This window comes from Chlorocebus sabaeus, chromosome 24, assembly GCF_047675955.1.
Source record: "Chlorocebus sabaeus isolate Y175 chromosome 24, mChlSab1.0.hap1, whole genome shotgun sequence".
NCBI lineage: Eukaryota > Metazoa > Chordata > Mammalia > Primates > Cercopithecidae > Chlorocebus > Chlorocebus sabaeus.
Window position 1 is genome coordinate 11585362 of NC_132927.1, and position 18496 is coordinate 11603857.

General features: G+C 38.5%; 1 protein-coding gene across 3 annotated transcripts in view; it reads left to right on the forward strand.

Annotated features, from left to right (window-relative positions):
• Positions 1-18496, forward strand: part of PRORP (protein only RNase P catalytic subunit) — a 147326-nt gene that overhangs the window by 45580 nt on the left and 83250 nt on the right. For all 3 annotated transcript variants that reach the window (XM_037983885.2, XM_037983887.2, XM_007986478.3), the window contains one exon: positions 7314-7421. In XM_037983885.2, the coding sequence (XP_037839813.1) occupies positions 7314-7421 (108 nt within the window). The remainder of the gene's footprint in view (positions 1-7313; positions 7422-18496) is intronic.

Genomic DNA, 18496 nt, shown 5'->3' on the forward strand with positions numbered 1-18496 from the left:
AAGCAGTGATTGTCACATGTTAACTATATCCATGTACTGCAGACACAGATAATATTTTCTAAGGATTAGAAGAAAGGGAGTGTTAAAGCAACTAGCTTTAACACCACATTCTTCCCCCATTCCTTCATTAGTTAATAGACACTTGAATTGTTCTCAGTTTTTGGCAATTAGGAATAAAGCCACTGTTAACATTCAATATAAGTCTTTGTGTGGATGTGTATTTTCATATTTCTCCTGTGAATACTCATAAATGGGATTGCTCAGTTATATGATAAATATATGCTTAACTTTGTAAGAAACTGCTGAATTATTTCCCAAAGTAGTTGTACCCTCCTGCATTCCCACCAGCAATGTTTGGAAAGTCCATTTGCTCCACATACTTGTCATGGGTCAGTCTTTTTAATTTCGGCCATGCTAGTGGGTCTATAATGATATCTTGCTATGGTTTTAAATTTGCATTTTCCTAAAGACTAATGATGTTGAGTATTTTACAATAGTTATTGGACCAAAGGTTATTGTTATCATCTTTGTAACATTGATATGATAAGATTATCTAATCGAGAGTTGATACTCAGGTTTTGTCACTTGTCCCAATAATGTCCTTAACAAGCTTTTCCTTCCTCTAGATCCAAACTATGACCACACATTGGATTTAGTTGTCATGTTTCTTTGGTCTCTTTTAATCTCAGTTTTCTTTGTCTTTCTTGGACCTCAACTTAAAAAATAATAATAATAAAGCATAGGCCTATTATTTTGTAACATGTCTCTCAATTTGGGTTTATCTGATATTTCCTTATGATAAGATTTGGGTTGGCATTTTTGGCAAGAATGTTACAAAAATTATGTTGTAACCTTTTCAAGGGCATTGTATCAAGGGCCACACCTGTGAATATTAATGATGACTTTATATGTTACCCAAGAAATTTATGCCTATTCTGATGTTGCTAAGAATTTTCCTGTTTTCTTCTAGAATTTTCATAGTTTTGGCTTTTAGGTTTATGATCTATTTAGATATATTTTTTTGTGTGTGAAGTGAAATAGGGATTGAGGTTCATTCTTTTTTTTTTTCAACTTTTTGCCTTATTAGCTTTTCCTATTTCTTTGATTTCTGCTTATTATTATTCTACTTTCTTTGAAATTTAATTTGCTCTTCTTTTTCCACCTTTTTAAGTTGAAAACTTAGGTCAATTTTTATGCCCTTTCTTCTTTTTATGTAAGTATTTAAAGCTTTGTATTTCTTGCTAAGTACTAGTACACTGCATCCCCTGAATTTTGATTTCTAATTTTTATTATCACTTAGTTCAAAATATTTCCTAATTCCCTTTGTAATTTTTTTTGATCCTTGGGTTATTGAGAAGTGTATTTAGGAATATTTGCGGCTTTTATAGATATTTTACTGCTATTGGTTTTTTGTTTAAGTGTGTGTGTGTGTGTATCAGCAAATATACTCTTTAAGATCTCAGTATTTTGAAATGTATTGAAACTTATTTTATAGTTAGTCTATTCTAATACTGCTATAAAGAACTGCCTGAGCCTGGGTAAATTTACAAAGAAAAGAGGTTTAATTGACTCAAGGTTCTGCATGGCTAGGGAGGCTTAGGAAACTTACAATGATGGCAGAAGGGGAAGCAGGCACGTCTTACACAGCAGCAGGCAAGAGAGCTTATGAGAGCACAGGAAAAACTACCATTTATAAAACCTTCAGATCTCGTGAGAATTCACTCACTATCACGAGAACATCATGGAAGAAACCACCCCCATAATCTAATCACTTTTTACCGGGTCTCTCCTTTAACACCTGGGGATTACAATTCAAGGTGAGATTTGGGTGGGGACACAAAGCCAAACCATATCAATGGCCTAGCTTGTAGTCTGTCTTGGTAGATGTTCCATGTGCACTTGAAAAGGAATATGTAGTCTGCTATTGTTGGGCATAGTGTCCTACAGATACAGATTTGTCTTCTAAGTCCTTACTGATTTTTACCTACTTGTTCAATCAATTATGCAGATAAGGTATTGAAATCTCCATCTGTAATTGTAGATTTACCTATTCCTCCTTTGTTCTGTCAGCTTTTCCTTTATCCACATCTTGAAGCTCTATTCTTATGACTTTGATGTATTGATCCTGTCATCATTATGAAATGTCCCTTCTTTTTGTAGTACTCCTTTTCTTCCAAGTCTATTTTGTCTAACATGAGTGTCTCCGTTCCAAGTTTCTTAAACTTACTGATGCATGATACATATTTTTCCCTACTTTTAACTTCCCACTTATTCTGTATTAAAGATAAGTACATCTATTATAGATAGCATTTTTTATAAGGTTGGATTTAAACATTTTATTTTGCTATTTGTCTTCTATTTATCCCATCTGCTTTTTGTTTTTCTGTTTCTCCTTTCATGTCTCCTTTTGGGTTAATCCAATTTCTTTTAATTTTTCATTTAATTCATCTATTGGCTTTTATCTATACCTTTCTACTTTTTTTTTTAACTTTTTAAAAATTTTATCAGCTCTGGCCTACAGATCTACATTATTTTTTAAATGTACGATTTGAACTTTACAATCTGAATCCTTAACTTAATTCGGTCTACTTAGAATTTATATTGAACCATTTCACATGAAATATCAGAACATTATAGCAATAGGATTCCATTTACCATTTCCTGGTCTTTGTGCTATTGTTTTATTGTAGCTTAAAACATATGTTACATCTGTATATGTTTTAAGCCTTATAATGTAGTGCTGTGATAAGTTTTGCTTTAAGTAGTCATATGTCTTTTAAAGAAATTAAAAGAGGAAAAAGTATATTCTTTTTTATAAATACCCACATCTTTATCATTTTATTTTTGGTGTTTTTTCATTTCTTCCAAGTCCAGCTTTTCATCTGATATTATTTCCCCAGCCTGAAGAAATTGCTTTAGCATTTCTTTCTTTCTTTTCCTTTTTTTTTTTTTTTTTTTTTTTTTTGTGACAGAGTTTCACTCTTGTTGCCCAGGCTGGAGTGTAATGGCTCAATCTCAGCTCACCACAACCTCTGCCTCCTGGATTCAAGCAATTCTCCTGCCTCAGGCTCCTGAGTAGCTGGGATTACAGGCATGTGCCACCATACCCAGCTAATTTTGTATTTTTAGTAGAGACGGAGTTTCTTCATGTTCGTCAAGCAGGTCTTGAACTCTCAACCTCAGGTGATCTGCCCGCCTCGGCCTCCCAAAGTACTGGGATTACAAGTATGAGCCACCGTGCCCAGCCTTCTTTCTTTTTTGTAGAGACCTAGGCTGGTTTTGAATTCCTGACCTCAAGTGATCCTCCTACCTGGGCCTCTCAAAATGCTGGGATTACAGGTATAAGCCATGGCACTGGCCAGCTTTAGCGTTCCTTATGTTGCAGGCTTGCTGGTGATGAATTCTCTGTTTTCATTTACCTGAATATATCTTTATTTCACCTTAATTTTTTTTGGCCTCAATTTTTAAAGGATGTTTTTACTAGATACAGAATTGTGGATTGAAAGCAGTTTTGTGGTGTTGTTATTTTATTTGTTGTCTGTCATCCTTTTAAAGATGTTCTCTGGCCCCATTGTGTCTGATGAGAACTAAACTGTCATTTGTATTATTATTCTTTTTTATGTAATGTATCCTTTTTTTCTGACTGCTTTTAAGGTTTTTCTATTTTTGATTTTCATCAGTTTTACTATGATGTGCCTAGTTATAGTTTTACTTATGGTTTTCTTTGCGTATATTCTGCTTTGAGTTTGCTCTGCTTCTTGGGCAAGTTATGTATTTCATCAAATTTGGGGATGTTTTGGCCATTCAAATACTTTTTACTACTCTGTCCTTTCTATCCTCTTCTTCTGGACTGTAATTACACATGTTAATGTGTTTGATATTGTACTACAGGTTACTGAGACCCAATTCAGCTTTTTGTTTTCATTAAATTGTATAGTTTTTTGTTGCTCTGTCTTTCATGTTCACTGACTGTTTCTTCTGCCATCTCCAATCTGCTGTTAAATCCATCCTATGAATATTTTATTTCACATTTGTGGTTTTTAGTTCTATAATGTTCATTTTGTTAATTTTTCTAGTTTACAATCTCTGTGGAGATTTTCTTTCTTTGCATTCATTATGACTATATTTACCTTTACTTTTTTTTTTTTTTTTTGAGATGGAGTTTCACTCTGTTGCCCAGGCTGGAGCACAGTGGTACAATCTTGGCTAACTGCAAGCTTCACCTCCCAGGTTCAAGTGATTCTCCTGCCTTAGCCTCCCAAGTCGCTGGGATTACAGGTGCATGCCACCATGCCTGGCTAATTTTTGTATTTTTAGTAGAGACAGGGTTTCACCATGTTGGCCAGGCTGGTCTCGAACTCCTGACCTCAGGTGATCCACCTGCCTCAGCCTCCCAAAGTGCTGGAATTACAGGCATAATTCTTGATTATATTTGCAATAGTTACTTTATAGTTCTTATCTGCTAACTCAAGCATCTACACTTTGGATTGGTTTCTTTCTTTTCTTTTTTTTTTTTTGAGGCGGAGTCTCACTCTGTCACCAGGCTGGAGTGCAGTTGCACGATCTCAGCTCACTGCAGCCTTCACCTCCCGGGTTCAAGCAATTCTCCTGCCTTAGCCTTCCAAGTAGCTGGGACTACAGGTGTGCACCACCACACCCAGCTAATTTTTTATTTTTAAGTTAATTTTTTTTTTTTTTTTTTTTGAGACGGAGTCTCGCTCTGTGGCCCAGGCTGGAGTGCAGTGGCCGGATCTCAGCTCACTGCAAGCTCTGCCTCCCGGATTTACACCATTCTCCTGCCTCAGCCTCCCGAGTAGCTGGGACTACAGGCACCCGCCATCTCGCCCGTCTAGTTTTTTGTATTTTTTTAGTAGAGACGGGGTTTCACCGGGTTAGCCAGGATGGTCTCGATCTCCTGACCTCGTGATCCGCCCGTCTCGGCCTCCCAAAGTGCTGGGATTACAGGCTTGAGCCACCGCGCCTGGCCTTAAGTTAATTTTTTTACTTTTAGTAGAGACGGGGTTTCACCATGTTGGCCAGGATGGTCTTGATCTCTTGACCTCGTGATCCGCCTGCCTTGGCCTCCCAAAGTGCTGGGATTACAGGTGTGAGCCACTGTGCCCAGCCAGTTTCATTTTTGTTTTTGGAGATGGAGTTTCTCTCTGTTGCCAAAGCTGGAATGCAGTGGCATGATCTTGGCTAACTGCAACCTACGCTTCCCGAGATCAAGTGATTCTCTTGCCTTAGCCTCCTGAGTAGCTGGGATTACAGGCATGCACCACCATGCCCAGCTAATTTTTATATTTTTGGTAGAGATGAGGTTTCACCATGTTGGCCAGGCTGGTCTTGAACTCCTGACATCAAGTGATCCACCCACCTCAGCCTCCCAAAGTACTGGGATTACAGGCTTGAGCCACTGCGCCCAGCCCAGATTGATTTATTTTGAATCCCTTTTTTCTTGACTGTGTAGATCACATGTTTGTATTTTTTATGTTTATTAATTTTTAATTGTGTATCAGACATTGTGAATGACACATTGCAGAGGCTTTAGAGATTATCTATGTTTGTCTGGAAATTACTGATTTTTTGCTAATTTAGTAGGCTGTTAAAGTTCTTTAGACTTAGTCTCCAAACTGTCTCCCTTGCAGTGGGTAGCAGCTGATATCTCTGCTTAGGTCTTTCAAGTCTTTCAGCTGTTGCTTTTTTGCTGGGCTCTTTGGAATCTTCTCCAAGCATGTGCAGATCATGTTTTACCCAAGAATTTGAGGAGATTTATGTGCAAATTTTGTGGTTTTATCCTTTCTGGGATTCCCCATCATTTTCCAGCCTCTGGTTGCCCCAAACTCTGTCTTCTCTATCCTCAAATCAGTAAGTTCTGCAGCTTTCTGCTTGATTTCCAGTTGTTCCTGCTGGTCACACTGTCTGGAGATTGCCCACTGACCTAGACAAATTTTGCCTGGTATAATTCCCTTCTTTTCTTTCCTTTATTTTCCCAAATATAGTGGCATTAAAAAAACACAACCATTTATTACTATTATTATTGTTATTCTCTCTCACGATTCTAGGGGTTAATGAGACTTCGTTGATGGTTCTTGCTTGGGTCTCCTATTGTTGTAATCAAATAGGGGCTAGGGGTCATCTTGAAATCCCCCTCAGTCTTATCGATGTGGTAATTGATGCTAGCTGGCTGTTGGTGAGATTCCGTTGGACTGTCAGATGGAACACTTACATGTAACGTCTACTTGGGCATTCTCAGGATGGCTGGTTTCCAAGAGCAAGCATCCTGAGAGTGAGAGCCAGATGAATGCTGTATTATCTTTTATTTCCTGGCCTCAGAAATCACGTAATGTCACTTCTGCCACATCCTATTCATTGAGGCAGTTACAAAGGAGAGCCCGTATTCAAGCACAGGGTATTAGACCTTTTGAGAGGGGAGTGTCAACTAATTTTCAGACAGATTTTAAAACTACCAAACCTTTCAAATGTCATGTCCTCGCCAGTTTCTGCCTGCTTTTTTGCTCAATCTTTGGTACTTTCAAATCGCTGGGTATTTATCTAGAATTTATATTATTATCTAGTAATCCAATACAAACTATTCCATCATTACCAGAGGTGGAACTCCCTCCCCTCTTTTTTTCTCCATAGCATTCTCACATTTAATATTATTTACTTATTTACTTGTTTTATTTTGTGCATCCTCCCACTAAGCTCCATTAAGTGGGATTTTTTTGTTCTGTTTTGTTTTGTTTGTCTCTTTGATAAACTGCTAGGCATATAGTAAGTGCTCAGCAAATATTTTTTGAATTAATGATTGACTGAATCTTTACCTCTCCAAAACAGCCATAAGTAAATAAAAGCTCTTAATGACAAAAGAGGACCTATACGTTTTACAGCCTTGTTCTTTCAGCACAGTTGCAATGGTAAAGTGGCATATCTAAGGTTCACTTCTCCTTGGCTTACAGAACAGGACTTAGAGATTTTGACAGTTCATTCTTATCATAACTATCATGTGGGTTAATTCAGAAGTCTAGATAGGCCAGCTGCAGATCAAATGAAATTATGTATGAAAGTGCTTTGTGAAGTGTAAAGCACTATAAGATTTTAAAGTGTGTTAGATAATTGTTTGCAGTTGCATCCATTAGGCTGGCTTTTTCAGATTTAATTTTGAGAATATTCTGTGTGTGTGTGTTTGTGTATTTTTAAGGGATGAATATTTTGAATTATCAAAACAGTAATAAAGTTTACTGCAGTGTGTTTATAATAAAGTCCTTACTAAGTTCTTATTAATGTTTTGTCTGACTTTTCTTTATTAGGAACTTAAGAGATTTGAGAACTTCGTAAAATCTTGTCCTCCTTTTGATATTGTAATTGATGGCCTCAATGTTGCCAAAATGTTTCCTAAAGCTCGGGAATCTCAAGTTGTAAGTATAAGTTTTACTTTGTTATTCCACATCTCTAGAAACATTTGTTGTACCCATTTATGACCTTCTTGGGGCTCTTAGCTCCTCAGTTTTTCTTCCTCTAAAACTAAGGTCCTCAGGGTGCCACAATGACCAACTGCATGCTCCCCTAACATTTACTATTTTCATCACAAATAAGTTGCTCTTCAAGGCTGGGAGAAAGCGATTAAAAGTGAGGAATTAAAAGAAAGATTGCAATGCAGGGCCAGATTTTCCTGTTTTGTGTAAAACTAACCTTCTCCTGGGTTTCTGCTTTCTCTTTGGGATCACTCTGTCATTTCCCTGTGGGTCATATTCTTATATTTGAAAATCATCAATATACAGTATCAAGAGATATTAATCACTCGTTACTCACATTTGTTTTTTCCAAACATAGTATATTCATAAATTAACCTAAGCAGTTTTTTTTCTATATGGTAGCCATTTGTCAATTTATAAATGCCCTACTAGTTTCTAATAAGAATATCATTTTTCATAGCAGCAATTAGCAGTTACTTTCATCTCTATTTTGTAGATTAAAAAATTGAGGCTAATTTTGTGTAGTAAATCTATAGAAAACAGTCATAATATCAAAACTGGATTGTAGAGAGCTCCTGGGTTTCAGACTTGTGGCGCTTATCACTGGCAATCTATAGCCATTCATCTGTAATTAAACTGTGTCTTAAAAATTGCTGCCACTGGCGGGCACAGTGGCTCGTGCCTGTAATCCCAGCACTTTGGGAGGCCGAGGCTGGCAGATCACCTGAGGTCAGGCGTTCGAGACCAGCCTGGCCAACATGGTGAAACCCTGTCTCTACTAAAAATACAAAAATTAGTTGGGCACGGTGGCACATGCCTGTAATCCCAGCTACTCAGGAGGCTGAGGCAGGAGAATTGCTTAAACATGGGAGGCGGAGGTTGTGGTGAACCGAGATCGCGCCATTGCACTCCAGCCTGGGCAACAAGAGTGAAACTGTCTCAAAAAAATTAAAAAGTAATGATAAAAGGAGTAGTAAAATACATATGTATTATTTTTATATTTGAAATTGAAGCCTATGTAAAATTGAGGAGCCCTAATGGGAAGAATAGATAAATTTGCTAGACAGTTAAAAACAAAACAAAATAAAACTAAAAAACATAAACACTGTTAAAATACAACAAACTGCAAAATGTAGACCAGGCATGGTGGGTCACGCCTGTAATCCCAGCACTTTGGGAGGCCGAGGCGGGTGGATTGCCTGAGGTCAGGAGTTCGAGACCAGCCTGGCTAACATGATGAAACCTCTCTCTACTAAAAATACAAAAAAATTAACCAGGCATGGTGGTACATGCCTGTAGTCCCAGCTACTTGGGAGGCTGAGACAGGAGAATCGCTTGAACCCGGAAGGCCGTGGTTTCAGTGAGCTGAGATCAAGCCACTGCACTCCAGCCTGGGCAACAGAGCAAGACTCTGTCTTAAAAAATAAAAAAAAATAAAAAATGTTTACAGTATGTGACAAAGAGCAGATTTCCTGACTATATCAGGACTGTTATAAACCTATAAGAAAGAGATGAACTGGCTGGGTATGATGGCTAACGCCTATAATCCCAGCACTTTGGGAGGCCAAGGCGGGTGGGTCACTTAAGGTCAGGAGTTCAAGACTAGCCTGGCCAACATGGTGAAATCCCGTCTCTGTTAAAAATGCAAAAATTAGCTGGGCATGGTGGCGGGTGCCTGTAATCCCAGCTACTTGGGAGACTGAGTCAAGAGAATCTCTTGAACCCAGGAGGCAGAGGTTACAGTGAGCTGAGATCATGCCATTGCACTCCAGCCTGGGTGACAGAGTGAGACTCCATCTCGAAAACAAAAAAGAAAAAGATGGACCATGCAGTGGAAAAGTGGTTTAACTTTATTCATATTTATAGATACAGAGATTAAAATATTTATCTTCCAGATTGGTAGATATTTAAAAGTTGGTAATATTCAGTGTTTAGAATAGTTTGAAGAGGTAGGAAGGATGGTATCAGTGCAGTATTTTTGGTGGATGATTTGTCTATAACTTTCATTATCTAAAATATTGAAATTCTACTTTCAGGAACTGACATAGTAACACTAGTACATAAAGAAATGTATTCAGATATGTTCATTATTGCATTATTGGTAAGCAGAAAAATCTAAACAACCTAAATATCTATCAATCTAAAGCCCAATACATATTTAAATATTCTTTTTTGTGAAAAAGGTAAACCTATATGTGCTGCTATGGAACAGTTGTCAGAATATAAGAAGCAAAATGAAAAACAACATGCTTAGAATTGCTCTACTTATATTAAAAACAAAGCAAAAAATTACCCATCTATAGATAAATGTTTGTTAGATAAGTTTGCACGTGCATGCCCAAAAAATTTCTAGAAGCTTAACACACACACACATGTGCGTGCACACATACACAATTTAACAGTGTAGTTACCTTTGGGAATTGGGAATAGAATACTGTATAAGAGAATGAGAGGATTTCTGGTTTTTGTTTACATTTTTTGAATTTTCTTTTACCATGAGTATATATTACTTTAAAATTTTAAAAATATCAGGAAAGGAAAAAGGTTAAAAAGCATTCTTGGTAAATATTTTTAAATAATTTTATAATACTCTGTGTCTTGTGGATACGCAATAATTTTTAAGTCATCTCCCTGTTGTTAGACAAATGAGGCTTTCCATTTTTTACTATGATAAGTAATACTTTGGAAGACAACCTCTGCATGTTTCATAGGATGTCTTTGGAATAGATTTTCAGAAACAGGACTCTTTAGTCAAAGAGTATGTATATTTTTAAAGATCTCACTATATATTGCCAAATTGCTTTCCAAAATGATTATAATAATTTATACTACCAGCAAAAGTATATAGGGGTGCCTAAATATAACACATTTCTTTAAGGTTACTTATTACATGATTGTTTCAGCCACTCACCTATGCCATGAGTCCGCTAAGTGAAAAGGACTGGATGGTTTTTTCCTCATTTTTTAGGTCAAACAGATTTTTTTTAATTGTGGGACAAACTTTAATGAAATAGTTCCAGAGAGGGAATATTCTTCATTGTCTTTTATGTACTTATCTTTCTCTTAATACAATTACCTTTAAGTGTACATAAAGGAAAAATTAGGAATTTGAAGTTCTAAAGTCTTAAGTTTTTTCCATCTTTGAAGAGATTTCCAGATTTTTTTTTCTGTGGAATGATGTACGTATTATTTATGCTCTTCCTGTAAACTCTCTGCACTATATGTTACACATTTTTCTCAGTCCTTTTACATTAATGGTTGATTATATATCTAGTATTATTCTCTGTAAGTTCATTAATGAGAAAATAACTTTTTTACATTCATTGTTTAAGGAGTAGCACCATTATCACATATCTTGATCTCAGAACCTATAGCTTAAGGGTGATAGAGATTAAGGAACTAAAAAAAGAAAGTTCTAGTTGTGAATGTATTTTATTTTCTCAATTTTCAGATGAATCTTTTTTATATTTTAATTTTTCTGAAGTCTGAGTATATGCTATAATTAATGTCAGTAGAAATTTGCCAACCACCATGTAGAGATTTATTGGTGACTGTTATAGCCTGGGTGTGTACAAAATTAGCTATATATAGCGTATGTCTATTCATCTGTTTGCCACCTCAGTTGAATTAGTTGTATTTGTAGCTCTACACACTGTTACACTGTTTAATTTTAACCTAAATCTTTTTTTTTTAAACATTTTAGGCTTGGGGGTACATGGGAAGACTTGTTACATACATAAACATTTGTCAAGGGGGTTCGTTGTACATATTATTTCATCACCCAGGTATTAAGCCCAGTACCCAATAGTTATCTTTTCTGCTCCTGTCCCTTCTCCCACACTCCCCGTCAAGTAGACCCCAGTGTCTGTTGTTTCTTTATTTGTGTTCATAAGCTTTTATAATTTAGTTCCCACTTATAAGTGAGAACATGTAGTATTTGGATTTCTGTTTCTACATTAGTTTGCTAAGGGTAATAGCCTCCAGGTGTGTCCACGTTCCTACAAAAGACATGATCTTGTTCCTTTTTTGGCTGCATAGTACTCCATGGTGTATATGTGCCACATTTTCTTTATCCAATCTGTCACTGATGGGCATTTAGGTTGATTCCATGTCTTTGCTATTGTGAATAGTACTGCAGTGAACATTCGTGTGCATGTGTCTTTATGGTAGAATGATTTCTACTCATCTGCGTATATACCCAGTAATGGGATTGCTGGGTTGAATGATAGTTCTGCTTTTAGCTCTTTGAGAAATTGCCATACTGCTTTCCACAATGGTTAAACTCATTTACACTCCCACCAACAGTGTATAAGCGTTCCCTTTTCTCTGCAACCTCACCAGCATGTATTATTTTTTGACTTTTCTTATAATAGCCATTCTGACTGGTGTGAAATGGTATCTCATTGTGATTTTGATTTGCATTTCTCTAATGATCATTGATATTGAGCTTTTTTTCATATGCTTCTTGGCCACATGTTTGTCTTCTTTTGTGAAGTGTCTGTTCATGTCCTTTGCCTACTTTTTAATGGAGTTGTTTTTCTCTTGTAAATTTGTAATTTTAACCTAAATCTTAACTTTAAATATTTGCCAAAGGTTTCCTGACAATGTAATAAAAAACAGTGGAAATTGACACTTTTCTAAGACTAAGGTACAGAATTTTAAAGCAAGAAGAGGTTGTTATGACTGATTTTTGCATTTTGAAAAGTTATCACTGAGCCTGCAAACTTCTACCTGCCAATACATTCCCATAGACATTCAAGCAAAGTTGACTAACTTCCAGAATGGCATAATTCAAAGAAAGAAAAAGCAATGATCAGATGTGAAATACAGGTAAGCTCCAGTATTTTTCAACCTGTCTTAGTGTCATGCTGTTGGTCCTAAAAGTGTTATAAAAGTGAAGATGAATAACACAGGCTCTAAGGACAGTGGTATGTAATTTGTCACCATGAGGATGTACAGAACTATTATGGCCAAAAGTGATCTAGAACAAACATCCTTCAACTCAGATATGAAAGTGTATACTTACATGTTAATTGTGATTCCAAAACAAGGTTATGATATGGAACTATATGGATTAATGTATGATTTTGTTGGTTACTGAAATAGTATACTTTTTTGTTTGTGTTTTTTTGCTTAAAAGTTATTTATTCCTAAATCAATGTTTCATCTTATAGTTTCTGGCGTCTTAATAATGAGAAAGTATGATTACAAGATGTTCTAAGTGGAACTGTGGACTATAAAGTCCCTGGGCTCAAGACACCCCCCAACCTCAGCCTCCTGAGTAGCTGGGACTACAGACACGTGCCACCACATCCAGCTAATTTTTGTTTTTTGTTGTTTTTTTTTTGTGGAGACAGAGTTTTGTCATGTTGCCCGGGCTGGTCTTGAACTCCTGGGCTTAAGCAATCTGCCTGCTGTGGTCTCCCAAAGTGTTGGGATTACAGGTATAAACCACCACGCCAGTAGATTTTGCTTTTGACACAATTGGAGACTTGGCCAAGTCATGTCTCAATTCTTTAATGTTGGCATTTTTTTTCTTTTTTATTGGGAAATATAATATTTATATACCATAATATTCACCCTTTTAAAGTGTACAATTCAGTGGTTTTTTACTGTATTCACAAAGTTTTGCAATCATCACCACTATCCAATTCCAGGACATTTTCATTTTCCTTGAAGAAACCTCATACCCATTAGCACTAACTCCCAATTTCTTCCTCCCCTTGGTCCCTGGCAACCACTAGTCTTCATTCTGTCTTTTCCTTTTTTCTTTTTTTTTCTTTTGAGACAGGTACTTGTGTTGCCCAAGCTGGAGGGTAAGGGTGCAGTCATATCTCACTGCAACCTTGACCTCCTGGGCTCAAGTGGTCCTCCTGCCTCAGCCTTCCAAGTAGCTAGAACTACAGGCACACACTACCAGGCCCAGCTAATTTTATTATTTATTTATTTTTTCATAGAAACAGGGTCTCACTGTGTTGCTCAGGCTGGTCTTGAACTCCTGGCCTCAGGCAGTCCTCCCAAAGTGCTGGGATTACAGGTGTGAGCCACCATGTCCGGCCTTCTTTACATCTTTATGAATTTACCTATTCCAGACATTTCATATTTTCACTTAGCATAGTGTTTCAAAGTTCATCCATTTTGTAGCAGGAATCAGTATTTCATTCCCTTTTATTGCCAAATCATGTTCCATTGTATGGATATGCCACATTTTATTCATTCGTTCTGTGGTTGATGGACCTTTGGGTTGTTACCACTTTTTGGCTATTATGAATAATGCTACTATGAACATTTGGGCACAAGTTTTTATGTGGACATAGGTTTTCATTTCTTTTGGCTATGCACCTGGGAGTAGAATTGGTGGGTCATATGGTAACTTTGTGTTTAATCTTTTGAACTTCTCAACTGTTTTCCAAAGCAGCTGCATCATTTTGTATTCTCATCAGCTGTGTATAAAGGTTCTAATGTCTCCACATCCTCACGAACACTTGTTATTTGTCTTTTTGATTATAGTCCTCCTAGCGGGCGTGAAGTGGTATCTTTTTTTGTTTGTTTTGATCATGTAAGAAATGCAGGAAGTAGTATCTTTTAGTTTTTTAGTTTTTTTTTTTTTTTTTTAGATGATGGAATCTCACTGTCACCGACGCTGGAGTGCAGTGGCATGATCTCAGCTCACTGCAACCTCTGCCTCCCGGGTTCAAGCAATTCTCATGGCTCAGCCTCCTAAGTAGCTGGGACTGCAGGCATGCGCCACCATGCCTGGCTAATTTTTTTTTTTTTTTTTTTTTTTTGTATTTTTAGTAGAGACGGGTTTTCGCCATGTTGGCTAGGCTGGTCTCAAACTCCTGACCTCAGGGGATCTGCCTGCCTCGGCCTCCAAAAGTGCTGGGATTACAGGTGTGAGCTACCTCACCTGGCCCAGTATCTTGTAGTTTTGATTTGCATTTGTTAATGATGCCTGATGTTGAATATCCTTTAATATATTTATTGGCCATTTATAGATCTTCTTTGAGGAAATGTCTTTTTTTTTTTTTGAGACAGAGTCTCGCTCTGTCGCCCAGGCTAGAGTGCAGTGGCACGATCTCAGTTCACTGCAACCTTCACCTACCAGGTTCAAGTGATTCTCCTGCCTCAGTGTCCCGAGTAGCTGGGATTATGGGCATGTGCCACCACGCCCGGCTAATTTTTGTGTTTTTGTTAGAGACGGGGTTTCACCATGTTGGTTAGGCTGGTCTTGAACGCCTGACTTCAGCCTCCCAAAGTGTTGGGCTTACAGGCTTGAGCCACCGCGCCTGGCCAGAAATGTCTATTTCTTTGCCCATTTTCAATTGTTTTTTGTTATTACTGTTGAGCTGTAATTTTTTTTTTTTTGAGACAGAGTCTCGCCTTGTCGCCCAGGCTGGAGTGCAGTGGCATGATCTTGGCTTACTGCAACCTCCACCTCCCGGGTTTAAGTGATTCTCGTGCCTCAGCCTCCTGAGTAGCTGGGATTACGGGTGTGCACCACCATGCCCGGATCATTTTTGTATTTTTAGTAGAGACGGGGTTTCACCATGTTGATCAGGCTGGTCTTGAACTCCTGACCTCGTGATCTGCCCATCTTGGCCTCCCAAAGTGCTAGGATTACAGGCGTGAGCCATCACACCCAGCCGAGTTATAATTTTTAACTATATACCAAATATTAGATCTTTATCAGATATATAATCTGTAAGTATTTTTTCCCAGGCTTTGGATTCTCTTTTCAGTGTTTTGATGATATCCTTTGAAGCGTAGAAGTCCAATTTATTTTTTCTTTTGTTGCCTGTGCTTTTGATGTCTAATCTAAGAAATCATTGCCTAGGGGCCGGGTGTGGTGGCTCACGCCTGTAATCCCAGAATTTTGGGAGGCCAAGGCGGGTGGATCAGAGGTCAAGAGATGGAGACCATCCTGGCCAACATAGTGAAACTCTGTCTCTACTAAAAATACAACAATTACCTGGGTGTGGTGGTGGGTGCCTGTAGTACCAGCTACTCACGAGGCGGAGGTTGCAGTAAGCCGAGATCGCGCCACTGCACTCCAGCCTGTCGACAGAGCAAGACTCTGTCTCAAAAAAAAAAGAAAATATTGCCTAATCCAAGGTCATGAAGATTAATGCCTTTGATTCTTCTAAGAGTTTTATAGTTTTAACTCTTGCACTTACAATGTTTGCATTCTTAGGGAAACAGTTCAATCTTGAGTACCTGATAAAGCAACATAATTTAGAATATACTGAGATTAAAGGGGACTAACCTTCACCCTATTTATTTGTTTAACCTGTAAATCTAGGCAGACTAAGTCTTGCTACTTATCTTGTAGATGTTTTTCAAGTGTAAATTGTATTTTGCTTAAAGTATTTTTGTTGTTGTTGTTTTTAGAGATGGGGTCTTGCCATGTTGTCCAGGCTAGTCTCAAACCCTTGGGCTCAAGTGATCCGCCTGCTTCAGCCTCCCAAAGTGTTGGGATTATGGGTGTGAGCCACAGTGCACAGCCTGCATAAAGTAATATAATTCCCTGGTTTCAAATTTTGAGAAAAAGAAAAATTCTGAGCTTTTTTTTTTTCTTCTTTTTTTTTTTTTTTTTTTGAGACGGAGTCTCGCTCTGTCGCCCAGGCTGGAGTGCAGTGGCCGGATCTCTGCTCACTGCAAGCTCCGCCTCCCGGGTTTACGCGATTCTCCTGCCTCAGCCTCCCGAGTAGCTGGGACTACAGGCGCCCGCCACCTCGCCTGGCTAGTTTTTTGTATTTTTTAGTAGAGACGGGGTTTCACCGTGTTAGCCACGATGGTCTCGATCTCCTGACCTCGTGATCCGCCCGTCTCGCCCTCCCAAAGTGCTGGGATTACAGGCTTGAGCCACCGCGCCCAGCCTTTTCTTCTTTTTTTTAAAGAAGAGGGAAGGGTTCTGAGTGACTAGCAGATTGATTGTATAGCCTGCATTTTAAGAAGAACAGTTATAGAAACTTGGCAGGGAATTATTAGGTTGATTCAGTTACTGTTTCTTGAGCCCCTGTTCCAAGCCAGATACTGTTTTAAGCTGTGAGAATATGACCATAGATCAATAACAGGAATGCTAGGCACAAGGTTAGGCTAATGGTTGTGTTATCTAAACAAGAAATGCATATTGTGCATCCTGTTGTCTATTAACAATGATTCTTGTGTTTGTGCATGACTCTTTTCCTTAAAGATTTACTTGAATTGTCAGAATAGAAAATAATATTTACCCAAAATACATGAGATAAGATTTTTTTAAAAAATAAGCATCACAGGCCAGGCATGGTGTCTCATGCCTGTAATTCCAGCGCTTTGGGAAGCTGAGGCGGGTGGATCCAGAGGTCAGAAGTTCAAGACCAGCCTGGCCAAGATGCTGAAACCTGTCTCTACTAAAACTACAAAAATTAGCTGGGTGTGGTGGCACTTGCCTGTAATCTCAGCTACTCGGGAGGCTGAGGCAGGAGAATCGCTTGAACCCAGCGGCAGAGGTTGCAGTGAGCGGAGATCATGCCACTGCACTCCAGCCTGGGTGACAGAGCGAGACTCCATCTTAAAAAAAAAAAAAAAAGGGCCGGGCGCAGTGGCTCATGCCTGTAATCCTAGCACTTTGGGAGGCCGAGCTGGGCAGATCATCTGGGTCAGGAGTTCAAGACCAGCCTGGCCAACATGGGGAAACCCCATCTCTATTAAAAATACAAAATTAGCCGGGCGTGGTGGTGCATGCCTGTAATCCCAGCTACTTGGGAGACTGAAGCAGGGGAATCGCTTGAACCCAGGAGGCAGAGGTTGCAGTGAGTCGAGATCGAGCCATTGCACTTCAGCCTGGGTAACAAGAGTGAAACTCTGTCTCAAAAAAAAAAAAAAGTATTGCAAATACTTTTAGTATTTAGTAACATTTAAATCTCTAGAATATGTTGTAATTTTGAAGAAACTAAGACTAAATTTATTTTATTTTTTTAAAATTTTTATTTATTTTTATTTTTTTGAGATGGAGTCTTGCTCTGTCACCCAGGTTGGAATGCAGTGGCATGATCTTGGCTCACTGCAACCTCTGCCGCCCACGTTCAAGCGATTCTCCTGCCTCAGCCTCCTGAGTAGCTGGGATTACAGGCACGTGCCACCACATCTGGCTAATTTTTGTAATTTTAGTAGAGACAGGGTTTCACCATGTTGGCCAGGATGGTCTCGATCTCCTGACCTCCTGATCTGCCCGCTTGGCCTCCCAAAGTGCTGGGATTACAGGTGTGAGCCACAGCGCCAGGCCGACTAAATTTAAAAGTATTAGTTACGGACCCTTATATTCTACTTGAGTCAACTTTTATATAGCACTTGAACCAGCATCTCTTCATCATTATCTGTTGCAAGGTATTTTAGATTTTCTTGTATTGGATTTCTTTCTTTTTTAATTTAATAAACTTAATTTTCCTAGAGCAGTTTTAGGTTCATGTATTCCTTTTTATGAACAGCCATTTCCCTACATGTTATTTGGACTCTTACAAATACCTCTGAACAAAGCCAGGCATGGAAGCATGCACCTGTTATATGATTTGGCTATGTCCCCACCCAAATCTCATCTTGAATTGTAGCTCCCATAATTCCCACATGTTGTGGGAGGGACTTGGTGGGAGATAATTGAATCATGGGGGCGGTTTCCCTCATACTCTTCTTGTGGTAGTGAATAAGTCTCACGAGATCTGATGGTTTTATAAGAGGTTGCCCCTTTCCCTTCTCTCATTCTCTCTTGCCCACCGCCATGTAAGACGTGCCTTTTACCTTCTGCCATGATTGTGAGGCCTCTCAAGCCACGTGGAACTGTGAGTCCATTAAACCTCTTTTTCATTATAAATTACCCAGTTTCGGGTATGTCTTTATCAGCAGCATGAAAACAGACTAACACAACCTGTAATCCCAGCACTTTAGGAGGCTGAGGCGGGAGAATCACTTGAGCCCAGGAATACAAGACCAGCCTAGGCAACACAGCGAGACCCCATCTCTACAGAAGATCAAAAATATTT